Consider the following 18,799-nt stretch of genomic DNA (forward strand, 5'->3'; position numbering starts at 1 on the left):
AGCTCTGAGGTTCCCCCAGAGTCTTGTGCAGGCTGCACAGCTCCAGCTCCCTCAGCCTGTGCTCACAGCAGAGCTGCTCCAGCCCTTGGAGCATCCTTGTGGCTTCCTAGACTCACTCCAACAGTTCCATGTCCTCATGCTGGGGACACCAGAACTGGAGGCAGTGTTTGAAGTGCTGGTGCTCATGCATTTACCTGTATGGATCACAGAACACATCAGGCTGGAAGAAACCCCCAGGCTCAGCCAGTCCAACCTCCACCCAGCACTGCAGGCTCAGCACCAAACCATGGCCCTAAGCACCAGCTCCACACACTGCTTCAACACCTCCAGGGATGGGGACTCCAGCACTGCCCTGGGCACAACATTCCAAGGCCTCAGAACCCTTCCAGGCAAGAAAGATTTCCTAGCAGCCAGCCTGAACCTCCCCTGGGGCAGCTTGCAACCATTGCCTCTGCTCCTGGCCCTTGCCACCAAGGAGCAGAGGCTGTCCCCTCCTGACTGCAACCTCCCTGCAGGGAGCTGCAGAGAGCAAGGAGGTCTCCCTCAGCCTCCTCTTCATCATCAGCAGTGCTCAGAGCCACACTGGTTTTTCTGGGGGATGTAAGGCTGGGTTGTTTTCAGCTGGCTGGTGCTATGACACTGGAGGAGTCTTGAACAAACTGCTTCTGCTGTGGGTTAACTTCTGAACAAGCTGAGTTGGTGCTCTGCAGCTGGGGGAGAGCTTCCTGAGCTTCACACTCAGCAGCAGAGCTCTGGGGACAGCTGCACAGCTGTTACCCTGCAGTCCCTCTGGAGCAGCCTAGGTGCAGCCCTGGCATGATTCTGCTGTGGGCTCTCCTGTGGCAAGTTTGAATCAGAGCAGTGGTGAGTATTTGTTTCCTGAACTAAATGCAGAGGTGGGCCAGGGGCTCCTGTTGATGGTCTGAGCACCTCCCAGCATGTTTGAAGCCCTGTCAGTAGGCAAGATGGGAGGCAGGCCTGTCTGTGCTGTTAGCCTTCAGGGACTGCCTGACCCTGGCCCAGCTGTCTTTTGAAGGCAGTGGCTAACACCCAAATAAGTCCTGAGAGGTGTTCCTGAAGCGTGTGGGAAGGAGTGGCTGGCTGATAGACCTGCAGCCTGCTGCATCTGGCTGGCAGCTGTGACCAAGCTGTCTTTGTTCTGTGTCACTTGCTGGCAGCCCCCAGGTGCTGTTCCCCTCCTGCTCTGGGGATCACTCTCACATGGACAGTGGTGGGAATGAGGGCAGCTGTGCCAGAGGGCCAGGAAGGAGCTGGAGCCACAGGACATACTTGTGCAGAAACCCTGCCCCACCAGTGTGCTCAGGCACTGCTGAGGCTTCTGCACCTGTGCCACAGAGCCATCTTCATGGCTCCTTCCTCCTGTTCTCTGCACAGCTGCTTAAGGTTGCTTCACCCAAGCTCCAGTGGAACCTACCTTCTGAAATCCACTGCCAGCTGGGCCACTGGCTCCCCAGCTCAGGAGGGACAGGGATCTGCTGGAGAGAGTCCAAGGGAGGGCTCCAAGGATGCTGCAGGGACTGCAGCACTGCCTGGGGAGGAGAGGCTGAGAGCCCTGGGGCTGTTCAGTCTGGAGAGGAGAAGGCTGAGAGGGATCTGATCAATGTCTATCAATAGCTGAGGGCTGGGGGTCAGGAAGGAAGGCACAGGGACAGCCTCTGCTCACTGTGCCCTGGGATAGGACAAGGGGCAATGGGTGGAAACTGCAGCAGAGGAGGTTCCACCTCACCATGAGGAAGAACTTCTTGACTGTGAGGGTCCCAGAGGCCTGGAGCAGGCTGCCCAGAGAGGTTGTGGAGTCTCCTTCTCTGGAGCCTTTGCAGCCCTGTCTGGATGTGTTCCTGTGTGCCCTGTGCTGGATTCTCTGCTCCTGCTCTGGCAGGGGGTTGGACTGGAAGATCCCCAGAGGTCCTTTCCAACCCCTGACATCCTCTCATCCTGTGATCCTTCTGACAGCCCTGTGCAGGACAGGAGTGTGCCAAGGGTGCTGCTGGGAGCTGCATGTCCTGCAGGGCCAGCAGGCTGCCTCCTCTGTTACTGCTCCATGGGCAGTGCTGGGGTGGCCATGCCAGCCATGGGTTGTGCTGGGCTTGGTTTCCAGCAGGTTGGAATGTCAGGAGGTTGCTGAAGTTTCATGTTGAGGAGTTTGTCATAGAAGCTCTTGAATTAAACTTTGTCCTACTCTGTTCATACCTCTTCAGCTACAGTTGGTGGTGTCATGATGGATGGTTCTGGGGGACAGGTAGGGAACTGAAGAGCCAAGGTGAGGAAGAGGAAGGGGCTGCTGCCCTGCTGTTCTGCTCTGGCACTCAGCCCATGCTCTGGCATAGGTGAGTGAGTCCAGAGGAGGGGCTGCAGCTCTGTGTCACACTGGATGCTGTCATCAAATGCAGACCAGCTTTGGACAGGAGGGTGTCTTGGCACCTGGCTGGGCTGCAGGCAGCAGAGGACATCAGGGGCTGCCTTGTAGTCCTGTTGTGCCCTGGGTTTGTCGGTGAGCTGGAGTACAGTGGGCAGCAGAGAAGTTGCTGCCTGCTGACCAGCACTGTTTGGCCACGGATGTGGCTCACACCTGGCTCATTGTTCCATTGCAAAGCAGCTTTTGGGAGCCCCTTGGCCATCAGTGGTGAAGTGGTCGTGAAAGGTCTGGCCTCTAGCTGGCCAGGCCAGCTGCAGGGAAGTGTGCAGAGTGTCACATCCTGCTCACACTCAACATCTGTACCTGGGGTCCTGGTGAACTCTGCAGTTAAAATCCCTGCACTATGCCATGAGCAGGAAGGCTGCTTGAAGAGCTTCAGCTCAGGGGGGCTGAGGTAAGTGAGGAGTGCAGTGAGGGGAAGCCCTGAGCTGGGGAGCAGGCTGGGGTGCTGGAGCTGAGCTCAGCAGTGGCAGCAGGTAGGAGTGCTGGGGGTCACTGTGCTGCTGTGTCAGTGTCACTTGCTGTGGGGCAGCTGTGTGGCTCCTGGGGCCGCTGTGGGGCAGCTGTGTGGCTCCTGGGGCCGCTGTGGGGCAGCTGTGGGGCGTGCCGCCCGCGGTGGCCGTGGCTCCGCGCCTGGCGCTGGCTCTCTGGGGGGCAGGCGCCGGAGCTGTGGCGCTCGCCCATTAGAGGTCACTGTTGAAGTGTCTTCAGCTGCCGCGGGAGGGGGGAAGGGGCTGCCACCGCCGCTGCGGGGGGGGGGGTGGGGAAGGGGCTGCCGCTGCGGGGGGGGGGGTGGGGAAGGGGCTGCCACCGCCGCTGCGGGGTGGGAAAGGGGCTGCCGCCGCCGCTGCGGGGGGTGGGGAAGGGGCTGCCGCCGCCGCTGCGGGGGGTGGGGAAGGGGCTGCCGCCGCCGCTGCGGGGGGTGGGGAAGGGGCTGCCGCCGCTGCGGGGGGTGGGGAAGGGGCTGCCACCGCCGCTGCGGGGTGGGGAAGGGGCTGCCGCCGCCGCCGCGGTTCGGCCTGCCTGGGAGGAGCTGGTGGACAGCCGCGCGGCTTTGGCTCTCCTCTTCAGCGCTCTTAGCCTGAGGTGCTCCGCGCTCGCAGCTTGGCTTTGTTCCGTGCTGCCCTTCCGCACTCTCCGAAGGTCTCTGCCGCTGCTGGCTCGTTCCTGTCCTTCGGCTCTGCTGCTCTGGTTCCTTGCTCAATGTTATCAAACTTTTTATCTCTCCAGCCTTCTCTGCGTTGCCTTTCCTCTGAGCTGCGGTTTTATTCTCCTCTGCTCTTTGCACTGCTGCTTCCTTGGCTCTCCAGTGTAATGCTTTAGTCATCCTCTGCCCTCTGGATTTTGTGAGGTGATGCATTTGGATTGTGCAGTGGTTCCCAGGTCCACCCCTGAATTGTGTTGTAAGTTCACTTTCTGATGCTGTCTCACTGACCGCCTTGCTTTGGCTGCCCCCCTTTGCCACCCTTCCACATTCTGCCTCCTTCCAGCAGCACTCTTCAAAACCTTTCTCTTTTGTCCCCTGCTCACACAGCCAAACGCTGATTTGCTCTGCTGTCTCCTTCTAAATTCTCTCGCTCTCTCTGCACAACCAGCACAGAACCTTCTCTCTTTATTGATCTGAACCTCTTGCAGAGGCTCCTGGATCTTATTTACTATGCTGCTAAACCCACAGAACCACAGAAAGCACTGGGTGGGAAGGGACCTCCAGAGGTCATCAGTCCCACCACCCCTGCAGTCAGCAGGGACATCCCCACCGTGATCACGTTGCTCAGAGCCCCAGCAAGCCTGAACTCGTATGTCCCTAGGGTCTCCACCACCTCCCTGGGCAGACTGTTCCATAGTTCCACCACCCTCAGAGTAAAGAACTTCTTCCTGATGTCCAGTTTAAATCTGCCCTGCTCTACTACCTCTGCTCTCCCCTCATCCTATTGCCAGAAGCCCTTATGAACAGTCCCAGCCTTCTTGTAGCTCCCTTCAGGTACTGCAGGGCTGCTCTGTGGTCTCCCTGGAGCCTTCTCGTCTCCAAACTGAGCATTCCCAATACTCAGCCTTTGTAGGAGAGCTGCTTCAGCCCTCTGATCATCTTTGTGGCACTCCATCCTGGGGACTCTCTCCAGCAGGTCCATGTCCCTGCTATGTTGAGAATCCCACAGCCCAGCAGGTGAGGTCTTCCCAGAGCAGAGGGGCAGGATCCTCTCTCCAGCTCTGGCCAAGCTGCTTTGGATGCAGCCCAGGCTGCCCTTGGCCTCCTGTGCTGCCAGTGCCCACTGCTGGCTCCTGTCCAGCTTCTCCCCCACCAGCACCCCCAAGGCCTTCTCTGCAGGGCTGCTCTCAATCTCATCACCCCCAGCCTGCACTGATAAGGAGGATTGTCCCCACCCAGGGGCAGGACCTTGCACTTGGCCTTGTTGTACCTCATCACAGTATCACCAAGGTTGGAAGAGACCTCAAAGATCATCAAGTCCAACCTGTCTCTACAGACCTCATCACTAGACCATGGCACCAAGTGCCACATCCAATCCCCTCTTGAACACCCCCAGGGATGGGGACTCCACCACCTCCCTGGGCAGCACATCCCAATGGCGAACGACTCGCTGGGTGAAGAACTTTCTCCTCACCTCCAGCCTGAACCTCCCCTGGCACAGCTTGAGACTGTGTCCTCTTGTTCTGCTGCTGGGTGCTAGAGAGACCAACCCCCACCTGGCTACAACCTCCCTTCAGGTAATTGTAGAGAGCAATGAGGTGTCCCCTGAGCCTCCTCCTCTCCAGGCTAAGCAACCCCAGCTCCCTCAGCCTCTCCTCCCAGGGCTGTGCTCCAGACCCCTCCCCAGCTTTGTTGCCCTTCTCTGGACACCTTCAAGTCTCTCAATGTCCTTCGTAAACTGAGGGGCCCAGAACTGGACACAGGACTCAAGGTGTGGCCTAACCAGTGCAGAGCACAGGGCACAATGACCTCCCTGCTCCTGCTGGCCACACTGTTCCTGATGCTGGCCACACTGTTAGGCAGCTGTCAGTCATGAGCCAGCAGTGTGCCCAGGGGGCCAAGAAGGCCAATGGCATCCTGGCCTGCATCAGGAACAGTGTGGCCAGCAGGAGCAGGGAATTCCACCTGGGCCACTTGTCCAGCTCGTGCACATCCTCCCTCTGAATGTCCTCTTTGCAAGTCCCCTTTCTGGCTGTAGTGTAGACCTGGATGTGTTGGAGGCAGCCTAAGGACTGCCTCAGTCAGAAGTGGCTCTGTGCTGAGCTCCTGCCCTGCCCAGCCCAGCCGCTCTGCCTGCTCCAGCCTGCTGCAGTGTGTTCTGTGTCCCTCTGGTGCTGTCTGACACTTCCTTGGCATGGTTATGTAGCTCACTTGTGACTTCTGAAGGGACAGAGGCCCACATGCTCTCTGGCTGCTTATCTCTTCTCCTCTGCTTCCTCTTTCAGCCATTGCACAGTGCTGTACTGAGATGATACCCCCCAAAAATTGAGTGGAGTGGCCCCAGCAAGTTCAGTGATGATACCAAACTCAGGCTGTGCTGCCATCCAGGCAGAGCTGGACAGGCTGAGAGCTGGCTGCAGGAAACCTCAGGAAGGTCAGTAAGGACAAGAGCAGAGTCCTGCAGCTGGGCAGGAACAACAGCAGGCACCAGGAGAGGTTAGAGGCTGCCCTGCTGGAGAGCAGCTCCAGGGAGAGAGACCTTGGAGTGCTGCTGGGCAGTAAGTTCTGCATGGGACAGCAATGTGCCCTGGGGGCCAAGAGAGCCAAGGGCATCCTGGGCTGCAGCAGGAAAAGTGTGGCCAGCAGGGCTGGGGAGGTTCTGCTGCCCCTCTGCTCTGCCCTGCTGAGACCACAGCTGCAATCCTGTGTCCAGCTCTGGGCTCCCCAGTTCCAGAGAGACAGAGACCTGCTGGAGAGAGTCCAAGGGAGAGCCAGGAGGATGCTTAGGGGACTTGAGCATCTCCCCTGGGAAGAGAGACTGAGAGCCCTGGGGCTGTTTAGTCTGGAGAAGAGAAGGCTGAGAGGGGTCTGATCAATGCCTATCAATAGCTGAGGGGTGGGGGGCAAGGGGAGGGGGCCAAGCTCTATGGGTGGTGCACAGCAATAAGCCAAGGAACAGTGGAGACAAACTGGAACAGAGAAGGTTTCAGCTCAACATGAGGAGAAACTTCTTTGGTGTGAGAGTGCTGGAGGCCTGGAGCAGGCTGCCCAGAGAGGTTGTGGAGTCTCCTGCTCTGGAGCCTTTCCATCCCCACCTGGATGTGTTCTGTGTGCCCTGCCCTGGGTGCCCTGCTCTGGCAGGGGGCTGGGCTGGGTGATCTCTGGAGGTCCCTTCCAACCCCTAACGTTCTGTAACTTTGTGAAACGTTCTGGCAGGTTCTGTGTGGTGGAACTGGCCTGCATCAGGAACAGTGTGGCCAGCAGGAGCAGGGAGGTCATTGTGCCCTGTGCTCAGCACTGCTCAGGCCACACCTTGAGTCCTGTGTCCAGTTCTGGGCCCCTCAGTTTAAGAAGGACATTGAGAGACTTGAAGGTGTCCAGAGAAGGGCAACAAGCCTGGGGAGAGGCCTTGAGCACAGCCCTGTGAGGAGAGGCTGAGGGAGCTGGGGTTGCTTAGCCTGGAGAAGAGGAGGCTCAGGGAAGACCTTCTTGCTCTCTCCAACTCCCTGAAGGGAGGTTGGATCCAGGTGGGGGTTGGTCTCTTTTCCCAGGCACCCAGCAGCAGAACAAGAGGACACAGTCTCAAGCTGTGCCAGGGGAGGTTTAGGCTGGAGGTGAGGAAGAAGTTCTTCCCAGCAGGAGAGATTGGCCATTGGGATGTGCTGCCCAGGGAGGTGGTGGAGTCCCCATCCCTGGAGGTGTTCAAGAGGGGATTGGATGTGGCACTTGGTGCCATGGTTTAGTCATGAGGTCTGTGGAGACAGGTTGGACTCGATGACCTTTGAGGTCTTTTCCAACCTTACTGATTCTATGACTCTGTGATCTGGGGTGGTGTCTGAGCACAGGGCTTCTGCTGACAGTGGCCTCAGCTGTGCTTCCAGTTCACATAGGAAGCAAAGCCAAATGAAAATGTATTCCTGGTGCAGGGGTCTCTGAAGGAAATCAGCTGTGTGAAGACACTGCACAGGACACAGGAGGGAGAGGGAGATCCCTACACACCAGCCTCAAAGCCACTGTCTGGATGAAAGCCCCTTGACAGCTTTTCTGCCTCTTCTCCCTGGAAGGCACTGCCTGCTGCAGTGCAGATGGCAGAGCGTTTTGGCTGTCATTAAATTCGTGTTGGGTTGGAGAAGCTTGGGAGGGGGAAGCAGAGTCATTTTCTTGAAGCAGAGCTTTGTTTTGCAAGGGCATGAGGAGTGCAGGCTGGAGCTGCCCTGCCTGAGGCACCAACCCCTGTCTGCATGGCAGCAGTGAGCAGCAGGCTCTGGCTGGAGCTGTCCCTGCTGGCCGCAGGGGGGTGGACAAGAGGCCCTCTCTGAGTCTCTTCGGACCCAGTGCACTCGGATTGTGCTGCTGGCAGTTCTGCATCACAAGAGAACACAGGCATGTGATGCAGTGCTGCACACAGCTTGCTGCATGGCTCTGCAGGAGCTGTTCCTGTTGCAAGGCAGCTGCACACCCATGGGCTCCTTTTCTCTGAGGCTCAGTGGTTTCTGACCTGGGTTAGCACACATTTCTGGTGTCCTCACTTATCTCTGGAGCCCTGCAGCAGCTGATGGACTTGTTTTGTGTGGAAGCCTGGAGAATGGGAGGGTGAGGGAGAGCTAGTTCAGCTCTGGGCCCTCCCTGCAGGAAGGACACTGAGGAGCTGGAGCCTGTGCAGAGCAGGGCAGGCAGGCTGGAGAAGGGCCTGGAGCCCCTGGGCTAGAGGAGGGGCTGAGGGAGCTGGGGGGGTTGAGGCTGGAGAAGAGGAGGCTGAGGGAGACCTCCTTGCTCTCTGCAGCTCCCACAACCAGGTGGAGGTTGGTCTCTTCTCCCAGGCACCCAGCAGCAGAACAAGAGGACATAGTCTCAAGCTGTGCCAGGGGAGGTTCAGGCTGGAGGTTAGGAAGAAGTTCTTTCCAGACAGAGAGATTGGCCATTGGGATGTGCTGCCCAGGGTGGTGGTGGAGTCACCATCACTGAAGGTGTTTAGGAAGAGCCTGGATGAGGCACTTGGTGCCATGGCTGGAGAAGAGGAGGCTGAGGGAGACCTCCTTGCTCTCTGCAGCTCCCTGCAGGGAGGTTGCAGTGAGGAGGGGACAGCCTCTGCTCCTTGGTGTCAGGGGACAGGAGCAGAGGCAATGGTTGCAAGCTGCCCCAGGGGAGGTTCAGGCTGGATGCTAGGAAATCTTTCTTGCCTGGAAGGGTTCTCAGTCCCCATCCCTGGAGGTGTTGAAGCAGTGTGTGGAGCTGGTGCTTAGGGCCATGGTTTGGTGCTGAGCCTGCAGTGCTGGGTGGGGGTTGGACTGGCTGAGCCTGGAGGTCTCTTCCAGCCAGATGTGAAGGATCTTTCTCCATGTGTATCTGCAGGTTGTAAATTGCTGGAAGTCCTCCTGCCAGGTACAGAGTCTTTGCAAGGTGGCATTTCCCAAGCTCCTGAATGCTGCCCAGGTGACCTCACTTGACTGCAGAGCCTGTTCTCTGACAAGCCAAGTGACATTGTTCTGTTGCAGCTGGTGAAGAGCAGAGATGAGGAGGCTGGGCTGGGCTGGGCTGGGGCAGATGGCTTAGTTTTGAGCTTAGTTTTTGACCATGAGGTCTGCTTGCTCTGGGAACCAGGAGGGTTGGTTTGCAGGGGCCAAAGGCACAGCATTTCCCTGCCACCACTCACTCTGCATTGGAGCCCTGTGCCAAAACCACTGCAGAGCACAGTAACCCTGGGGGTGAGAGAGTTGCTCCTGCTTGCCTGAGGCTGGGCAGCTTGTGGCAGGGTTTGTCTTGGCTAGGAGCAGTATCTGCTGCAGCTGGAAGTGCAGAGTGGGCTGAAGCCTGGGCTCAGCTATCACAGAGCTAGCTGCAGAGAGGGGTCCCTGCCCTTGGCAGGGGCTTAGAAAATGTGATCTGGGAGCTCCCAGCCTGAGCCGCTCTGTGATTCTCTGACTGTGGCACAGGCTTGAAGAAATGGCTCTGAGTGCTGGCTGAAGGGGCCCAGACCAGGGGCTGGTGCTGCCCCCTGGCACTGCCATGGCACCCCAACCCAGGGGCTGGTGCTGCCCCCTGGCACTGCCATGGCCCCCAGGGCCTGGCTGGTGCTGCCCCCTGGCACTGGCATGGCACCCCAAGCCAGGGGCTGGTGCTGCCCCCTGGCACTGCCGTGGCCCCCAGGGCCTGGCTGGTGCTGCCCCCTGGCAGTGCCATGGCCCCCAGGGCCTGGCTGGTGCTGCCCCCTGGCACTGCCGTGGCCCCCAGGGCCTGGCTGGTGCTGCCCCCTGGCACTGCCGTGGCCCCCAGGGCCTGGCTGGTGCTGCCCCCTGGCAGTGCCATGGCCCCCAGGGCCTGGCTGGTGCTGTGGTTTCTCCAGCCCTGGGCAGCAGTGAAGGCCTCTCTGTCCGTGGTGGTGTCCCCGTGCTGGCTGAGCAGCGCGGCTCCGTGCAGCTCCGTGCTGCTCCTTGCTGCCCTGCCAGCAGACCCCAGAGTGTGTGAGCAGCTCTGCTGTGCTTTCAGTGCCTTGCTCCTTTATTTCCAGCCCAGGAATCCCTTCCTGCCCTCAGCCCCTGCTTTGTGGTGTTTCTCTCCAGGCTCTGCAGTGCCTGCTGAGCTTCCTTCTCCGAGCAGCGGAGGCTGCTCCTTTGCCTTCCCCAGGTGTCACACCTTCCCCTGGCTCTTCTGAGCCTTCCTGGTGCTCACAGCGCTTCCCTGGCTCCCAAATGAGAGCTGCCTGTGGATAAATGGCTTGGTGAGCACAGCAGCAGCAGGCAGTGGGTGACTGAAACAGGTTCCTCAGGACGTGTTCCTCTCTGCAGTGCTGCTGTGGATGATTGCAGAGCTGCTCTGCTGGGTCCTGGAAGGAGCTGAGGATCAGGAGAGAAGTTTGTGTGGCGCATCCCCAGCGTGAGGAGGGGTGGTGGCCGTCCTTGCAGGGGGTGGAGGGAGGGCCAAAGGGCAACCTTGAGCTACAGAATGTGCAAATGAAGTCCTGCATGCTTCACTTGGGCCCAGGATTCTCTGCAGGCAGCTGCCAAGGATGACATCAGCATGCCTATGAATATGCAAGATGGAAACTGTTGTGTGCTGCTAATTCCTCCTTCGTTCTGCTGCAGCTGATTGCCTCCCTCCCAGCATAGCAGAGCCCTTGTCAGATGAGTCTGAGCATGACTCCAGCTCCACAAGTGCTCTTATGTTGGCTGCACAGAATGCATGACAGAGCTAGTGTGCTGAGTTCTGCCTCCCCCATGGGATGTGAGTAACATTCCATGTCTTCATGACCTTTACTCTGAGGGATCCTTACTCATGGGAAGTTCTGTTGCTGCTCACCACGTTAGAGGGAGCCTGCAGAGCTGCCTTCACTGCAGTGTCTGCCCCACAGCTCTTACCTTAGGCTCTTGCTCTTGGCAGGAAAACCTCAGCTGACATCTGCCATGGGCTGGTACCACTCCCAGAGCTCTGCATGGAGTTCTCTTGCACTGTGCATGACTCCTGACCAGCCCTTAGTGGGCTGATGGTGTGAGAAACTGCCATCACTCATCAGTCTGGCCTGTGAGCAGTGGTGCTCTGCTGGGCAAATCCCCCCAGAAGCTGCAGAGGTTTGCAGTGCTGCTGGGTGGCATGCTCCTGCCTGCTGGCAGATGGCTTCTTCAGGCACAGAGACAGCATTCTGGAGCTTGTGTGTGCATGCCAAAGCTGCTGATCCTGGGGGTTAATACATCAAACCCTCATTTCTCAGCTTCCCACAGTGCCAGCTTGCATGGGGGGCAGGGACCCTCAGAGGTCATCTTGGCCATCACCCTGAACTCAGCAGGGACACCTCCAGCTAGGGCAGGCTGCCCAGGGCCACACCAAATCTGAGCTTGAATGTCTCCAGGGATGGGGCCTCAGCCCCTGGGCAGCCTGTGCCACTCTCACCACCCTCCCTGTGCAGAGCTTCCCCCTGGTGTCCAACTTAACTCTACCCTGCTCCACTTTCAAACCATTGCCTCTCAGCCTATCCCCTCAGGCCCCTCTGAACAGTCCCTTCCAGCTCTCCTGGAGCCCCTTAAGGTCCTGGAAGGCTGCTCTGAGGTCTCCCCACAGCTTTCTCTTCTCCAGGCTGAACAGCCCCACCTCTCCCAGCCTGTCCCCACAGCAGAGGTTCTCCAGCCTCTGATCTTCTTGGTGGCCCCCTCTGGACCTCCTCCATCAGGTCCATGTCCCTCTTGTGTTGGGGGCCCCAGAGCTGGACACAGCCCTGCAGGTGAGGTCTCAGCAGAGGCCTGCTGCTTTTGAACCTTCAGTGTTAAAGTGTAAATGAAGGGAAATGCTTAGCTTAGTTTCCATGCCATGTGTCCCTCCCCTGGCAAGTTAACCTTTTGCCTGAAGCTAATTGTGCAGCTGATTGACTCTGGATTTGGCTTTAATCTGAGCTTCCTTCTCTAAAACACTTCACAGTTTAGTGTGATGCTGTAAAGGGCACTTTGCTAGGAGTCTTGTTTCCTTAGGAGTGCCTTCAGAAATGTTGCATTTAATGTAGGTCTCTGTTACATAGCCCTGGAGAAAAGGCCTTGGGGGTGCTGGGGGAGGAGAAGCTCAACAGGAGCCAGCAGGGAGCACTTGCAGCCCAGAGAGCCAAGCAGAGCCTGGGCTGCAGCAAGAGAAGTGTGGCCAGCAGGGCCAGGGAGGGGATTCTGCCCCTCTGCTCCACTCTGCTGAGACCACAGCTGGAGCTCTGGGGCCAGTTCTGGAGCCTCTGTGCCAGGAAGGATCTGGAGGTGCTGGAAGGTGTCCAGAGCAGGGCCAGGAGGAGGAACAGAGGGCTGGAGCTGCTCTGCTCTGGAGACAGCAGAGAGAGAGAGTTGGGGTTGTGCAGTCTGGAGAGGAGAAGGCTCCCAGGAGACCTCATTGTGGCCTTCCAGGATCTGCAGGGGGCTCCAAGAAAGCTGGGGAGGGACTTTTGAGGGTGTCAGGGAGTGATAGGACTGGGGGGGATGGAGCAAAACTAGAAGTGGGGAGATTGAGGTTGGCTGTGAGGAAGAAGTTGTTCCCCATGAGGGTGGTGAGAGCCTGGCACAGGCTGCCCAGGGAGGTGGTGGAAGCCTCCTGCCTGGAGGTGTTTGCAGCCGGGCTGGAGGTGGCTGTGAGCAACCTGCTGTGGTGTGAGGTGTCCCTGGCCATGGCAGGGGGTTGGGGCTGGCTGAGCCTTGAGGTCCCTTCCAGCCCTGGCAATTCTGTGATATGATTCTAAATAGAAAGGCAACCAGACCAGATTTCATCTTTCAGATAAAGAGTGGAGGCTTCATCTTTCCAACCCCTCAGTTTGCTTACTTTGAAAGTGCTGCAGGTTCTTGTTGATTTCCAGTGCTTCATAGAAGCTTCAAGAGAGCTTCCTGGAGAGGATGTGCAGAAGCAGAGGCTTTCTGAAGCTGTGCTTTTTCAGCCCTTTCACCACAAGAAGAATTGTGCCAATATCCAGACAAATGGCTCGAAAGGAGGGGCAGTAATGCAGCACCTCTTCTGCTCCAGCATTTTCTGTGCTCCTCCTCTCTACCAGGGGTGAGGTACAGAAGGAGCTGGATGTAGCTGTCACTGCCTTGTAGGGCATGAGAACCTCTTGGCTTCCTGCTTTATGGGGAAGGTGAACATCTGCCACATACCCTGCAGGCTGCCTTGGCTGGTGTCAGTGCTCTCAGCATGTGGCTCTGCGTGGCAGCTGCCTCAGATCCATCCCACCCAGTATCTGCTCTCCAACAGAGGGCAACATCAGACCTCCAGTGAAGACAGTGGCCAGCCTCTGCTGCTTGTGTGGAGAGACAGCTAAGGTCCAGATCCAGGGTGCTGGTGTGGAGCATTGCCTGTAATCCTTCTTTTGTGTGGTCTGGCAGCCCTATGAGCAGAGCTGAGCGGCACTGGGGCAGGGGCGCGGCGCTGGGCGGCGCTGGGGCAGGGGCACGGTGCTGGGGCAGGGGCGCGGCGCTGGGCGGCGCTGGGGCAGGGGCGCGGCGCTGGGGCAGGGGCGCGGCGCTGGGCGGCGCTGGGGCAGGGGCGCGGTGCTGGGCAGTGCTGGGGCAGGGGCGCGGTGCTGGGGCAGGGGCGCGGCGCTGGGCGGTGCTGGGGCAGGGGCGCGGCGCTGGGGCAGGGGCGCGGCGCTGGGCGGCGCTGGGGCAGGGGCGCGGCGCTGGGCAGTGCTGGGGCAGGGGCGCGGTGCTGGGGCAGGGGTGATGGGTAGCACTGGGTGGGGCTGGGGCGGGCACAGTGCTGGGGCTGGGGCGTGGCGCTGGGTGGGGCTGGGGCGTGGCGCTGGGTGGGGCTGGGGCGTGGCGCTGGGGCAGGGGTGTGGCGCTGGGCGGGGCTGGGGCGGGGCTGGGGCAGGGGCGCTGCGCTGGGTGGGGCTGGGGTGGTGACAGGGCAGGGGCGCAGCGCTGAGCGGTGCTGGGGCGGTGCTGGGGTGGGGGCGTGGTGTGGCGCTGAGCGGTGCTGAGCAGTGCCGGGGCAGGGGTGCGGCGCTGGGCCGTGCCGGTGCAGGGGCGCGGCGCTGAGCCGTGCCGGTGCAGGGGCGCGGCGCTGGGCGGTGCCGGTGCAGGGGCGCGGCGCTGGGGGGTGCCGGGGCAGGGGCGCGGCGCTGGGCGGTGCCGGGGCAGGGGCGCGGCGCTGAGCGGTGCCGGTGCAGGGGCGCGGCGCTGAGCGGTGCCGGTGCAGGGGCGCGGCGCTGAGCGGTGCCGGTGCAGGGGCGCGGCGCTGAGCCGTGCCGGTGCAGGGGCGCGGCGCTGCGCTGCCCTGAGGGCAAAGCCTGCGCGGGGGGAACGCCGTAGTGCCGCAGGATTTGCCTGTGGCTCGGGCACAAAGGCAGAGCAGGTTTGTTCTGAAGTGCTGTGAGGTGTCCTCGGCTGCCAGTCCTTATTGCCCGGGGAGCAGGCGCAGGCCTCTTGGCGTGCAGGCTGTGGCTCTGGCAAGGGAGGCGCAGGCTGCAGCTGCCACAGCGAACGGCTGTGGGCAGTTCCCGGCGCGGAACGTGGGGAAGGAGGCTGCTGCTGGTCTGCTGAAGTGCAGCTTGGTATGAATGGGGCCTCAGGATGTGACTGCAGCCTCACAGCAGAATGCAAAGGCTTTGGGCTGCCAACTTCTACTAGCATTTGCTGAGGGGGAGTTTAGTTGTTAATGGCACTGGGCAGCAGATGGTCTTAGAAGAGTTGTTAAGACACTGTGGCTGGTTCTGTAAACATGTGGGTGAATGGAAGCAGCATGCTGACAGCTCCCTCCGCAGCTCCTCATCAGAAGGTGACTCTGGTGGAATGCAGGACTGCCAGAACATGGATTCCTTGGGATCTGGCAGCCTGCTGTGTATCTAGGAAGAAGCCTGCAAAAGAAGAGGGGAGTGGTAGATGGGTCCTGGTTAATGGGGCTGGGTTCAGCCTTGTTTGACCAGTGCTGGTCCTTGGGCCTGGGGCTGCTGAATGTGAGCAGTTTAGCTCCAAGGGCAGTGCAGGAGGGAGTTTTGGTCTTCTCTTCTTCCTTCAATGCAGCAGAGCATCCAGATTACAAATGAGTCTGAGCTGTTGAAGCAGGAGACCCTGAACATGGGCCAGGCCTTGACCTTCTCTTCCTTTTTTCCATCTCATGAGGTGGCTCCAGCCCCTCCATCTAACCCAAAGATATGGCTGGGGCTTCTCATTTTGATTTACCAGGGTGACACCCAGAGCCTGTGCTCTATCTTCAGTTCCTTTCTCATCTCAGCCTCCTAAGCCATGCAGGCTTTGGCTTGAAAGAAGTCATTGTCCGAAGTGCACTGTGTGTGATCCACAGCAGGGAGCAGAGCCTGTGGGGATGGCACAGCTGGAGCAGTGTGCAGCGGCAGCTCCTCTTGGTCCCTGGGGATGCTGACTGGTGCCTGCACCCTGGCAAGAGACACATACCAAAGCCCTCAGAGAAACCAGCCAGTGGAGCTGAGCCTTTGCCCCTTGTTTGCAGGGAGGAGCTGAGCCTCTTGAGGTCACCAGGATGGTCTTTGAGGAGCTGACCTCCAGTGCCAGTGTGATCTTAGCAAGAGATCTCTGGAAGCAGTTTGCTTCCTGCCTTGACACCGGGGTGTCATTTGTGTCTGGGGAGCTTTGGGGCTTTTGTGTTGTTATTTCTGGTTGTTGGGCTGCTTTGTTGTTGGGTTTGTGTTGGGGTTTTTAGTGTCGTTTGCTTGCAGTGGGTTTTTTGTTTTAACTCAGATGATTCTTCACCTTCTTCCTTGAAATGATGCCTGCTCTCCCCACAGTCCCCTCGCTGAAGTCAGAAGTGAGACAGAAGCTGAAAAATTCATTTGGTTTTGAGAGGGGAAAGAAGCAGATTTGGGCAGGCCTGGGGAAGGCCACATCCACTGCCTCGGTGCTGCTGGCTCCAGGCAGCGCAGGGACTGTCCCACTTCTTGTGTGCTTTAGTGGTGGCTGTTGTTTGGGCTCTGGCTGCTCGGAGCCTGCCTTCTCTGCTTGAGGGCTCCTTGTGCTCAGCTTGTGGTCTGCTCACAGATGCAGAACAGCTTTGCTGCTGCTCCATGATGCCAGTGGTCATTGGGTAGCTAAGTCTTGCTGTGACCAGGACTGGCTACAGGTGCCTGTTAAGCAGCACCGATTCAGCTGTAAAGCCAAAGGCATTGCAGGCTCCTCACGTGAGGGAAGCACTAACAAATGGTCTCTGGAAGCTGCCAGTTCCTGCAGTGCAGCCTCACAGCAAGATCAAAACAGTTTGGGGCTTCCTGCCTTTGCCCTGATAGTGTTGTAGTTTCTTAGTTGGCCTTGAGAACTGGCAGTGTCTTGGATAATAGCTTCTTAATTGCTTGACCATCCTGTGATGGCTTCCAGCCTGAGCAATTGAAAGAGAGAGCTGGCTGGTAGGCAGCCAAGCTGACACTGGGCAGCAGCCTCAGCATCCCTACAGCTGGGCTCTGCCTCATGTTGAACATCACCTGCCAGGCTCAGGTGTGCTGGTTTTGGTAGGAAGGGGAAGGCCAAAGCTTGCAGACCAAGCTCCCATTCATTCAACAGTGTAACCTCAAGGCAACAGCCCTGGGTCTCAGCATTGTTCAGACTGTGAGCTGTGTTTGCCAGCTCTTCTGATTCCCAGTCTTGCATAAGATGATCAGAGGCTGGAGAACCTCCCCCATGGCGCCAGGCTGGGAGAGTTGGGGCTGTTCAGCCTGGAGAAGAGAAGGCTCCAGGGAGACCTTAGAGCAGCCTTCCGGTACCTGAAGGGGCTCCAGGAGAGTGGGGGAGGGAGTTCTGACAAGGGCTTGTACAGATAGGACAAGGGGCAATGGGTTGAAGCTTAAGGGGGGGGGGGGAGATTGAGACTGGAGATGAGGAAGAAATTCTTTAGAGTGAGGGTAGAGAGACCCTCGCACAGGTTGCCCAAGGAGGTTGTGGATGTCCCCTCCCTGGAGGTGTTCAAGGCCAGGTTGGATGAGGCCTTGGGCAAGCTGGGTGCTAGGAGGTGTCCCTGCCCATGGCAGGGGGTTAGAACTGGGTGATCTTAAAGGCCCTTTCCAATCCAGCCCATTCTGTGACTCTGTGAACAAACAGCCTCTGAGGAGGGCAGGAGCATGGTTAGCCAGTCCATCACACCTCCCCAGAGTCTGACTGCTGAGAGGAGAACACTTTGATACTTGTGATCACTGTCCTGGTGAAACACTGAGGCTGGAAACAGCTGCATTATGTTCATTAACTCCTCTGTTAACTTGTGGTAGGCACCAACTGCAAAGAGCAGCAGCAGCAGCACCTTCTCCTTGTCTTCCCTAAGCTGTGGATCTCCTGCCATTACTGCCAGCCACACTTGGGCTGCCTGGGAGATGCTACACAGGGAAGGCTTGGGAATGTCCAGGTTTGCCTTAATGACTGCATAAAAAAGCCTGCTGAAACCCCCTGTAATGAGCATGGCCCTCAGCAGCAGCATTTATGGAGTGCAATTGGAGTGTTTGTGAGGGCTGCTGCTGTTGTGCACCGTGAGCCCAGGCGTGGAATCGACTGCTTGTGAGGTGCTGCAGTGTTCAGCTCTCTGAGCACCACTGACTCCCTTTGAAGATTGAGGTTGCCTCATGCCAAGAGATAAAAGAAAGTCATGGCCTCATAAAAGCTTCTCCTTGTTTGGCTGTGCACTCTGTGGGCTCCTGCTGCAGGCAGGGGAATGCTGCACGCAGGGGCAGTGTGCGGTGCGGCTGACCTGGCAGCCTCCTCCTTTGTCAGTCTCCTGGAGCTTGGGGGACAAAAGATGCAGATCTGAAGAGCTGGTCAGGCTCAGCTGCACTGGCACATTCAGATTGGGCTTCTGCTTGCTTTCTCATGTTGTCAGACCATAACCAGGCAGTGAGGTGTTGGTGATCTGGTGTAGCCTTGGGGGGTGTTGATCAGTTACTGGAAATGGGCTTGGCTGGACTTAGTCCTTTGCGACGTTTGGGGTACCTTCAGTGGACAAGAACCTGGGTACTCTGGTTATTTAGGCAGTAAGCAGAGCAGGCCATCACAGAAAATGAGGTCTGCTGTCTTGGGGGACCTACTTGGAGCATTCATTTCCTCAGCTCTGTGGCTGCAATCATCCAGGTCTCCCAGCTCTGCTCTTTTGAGACCTGTGCGTGTGCCACAGGAGCTCAGAGGACAGCTGCTCCTCTTTGGCAGTCATGGGAGCGTTAGCTGTCCTTCTCTGTCTCTGCAGTGGTCTTTATGGTAGTCAGAACATCTTACAGTGCTGGCAGCAGCTTTCTGAAGAGTAGCAAGTGAGCTGAGAGCAGGTGCCAGCCAGGAGGCCGTTTGGCTGCAGCCCTGGCTTCCCCTGCAGCAGCTCCCGGGGGCCGCTTCGCCAGGAGCCGCTGCGCCGGCAGAGCAGAGGGCAGGCGCCGCAGAGCAGCTCTGGCCGCAGCTCGCCCTGGGTGCGCTCTCTCACTGTGCCAACTTGCCCACAGCTGTGCCAGCGAACATCGCAGACCTGAGGAACATAGAAGTGCTCAACTTCTTCAACAACCAGCTCGAGGAGCTGCCCACACAGCTCAGCAGCCTGCAGAAGCTCAAACACCTCAACCTCGGGTGCGTACCTGCCTGCCCGCCGCCGCAGGCTCTCTCCATGGCGCCACTCGCCCTGCTGCTTCTTCCTCTCTTGCTGAATTTTCCTCCTGAAAGTGTTTGCAGAGAGAAGGTGGCTCTGAGGAGACCTTCTTGTGGCCCTCCAGGATCTGCAGGGGGCTACAAGAAGGCTGGGGAGGGACTTTGGAGGGTGTCAGGGAGGGATAGGAC

General features: G+C 58.6%; 1 protein-coding gene across 1 annotated transcript in view; it reads left to right on the forward strand.

Annotated features, from left to right (window-relative positions):
• The window catches only part of RSU1 (Ras suppressor protein 1), a 144,195-nt gene that overhangs the window by 12,753 nt on the left and 112,643 nt on the right, over positions 1 to 18,799 (forward strand). Inside the window, exon 4 of the mRNA XM_054171273.1 lies at positions 18,472 to 18,592. Within this exon, the coding sequence (XP_054027248.1) occupies positions 18,472 to 18,592 (121 nt within the window). The remainder of the gene's footprint in view (positions 1 to 18,471; positions 18,593 to 18,799) is intronic.

Source organism: Dryobates pubescens, chromosome 21 (genome assembly GCF_014839835.1).
Source record: "Dryobates pubescens isolate bDryPub1 chromosome 21, bDryPub1.pri, whole genome shotgun sequence".
Taxonomy (NCBI): Eukaryota; Metazoa; Chordata; class Aves; order Piciformes; family Picidae; genus Dryobates; species Dryobates pubescens.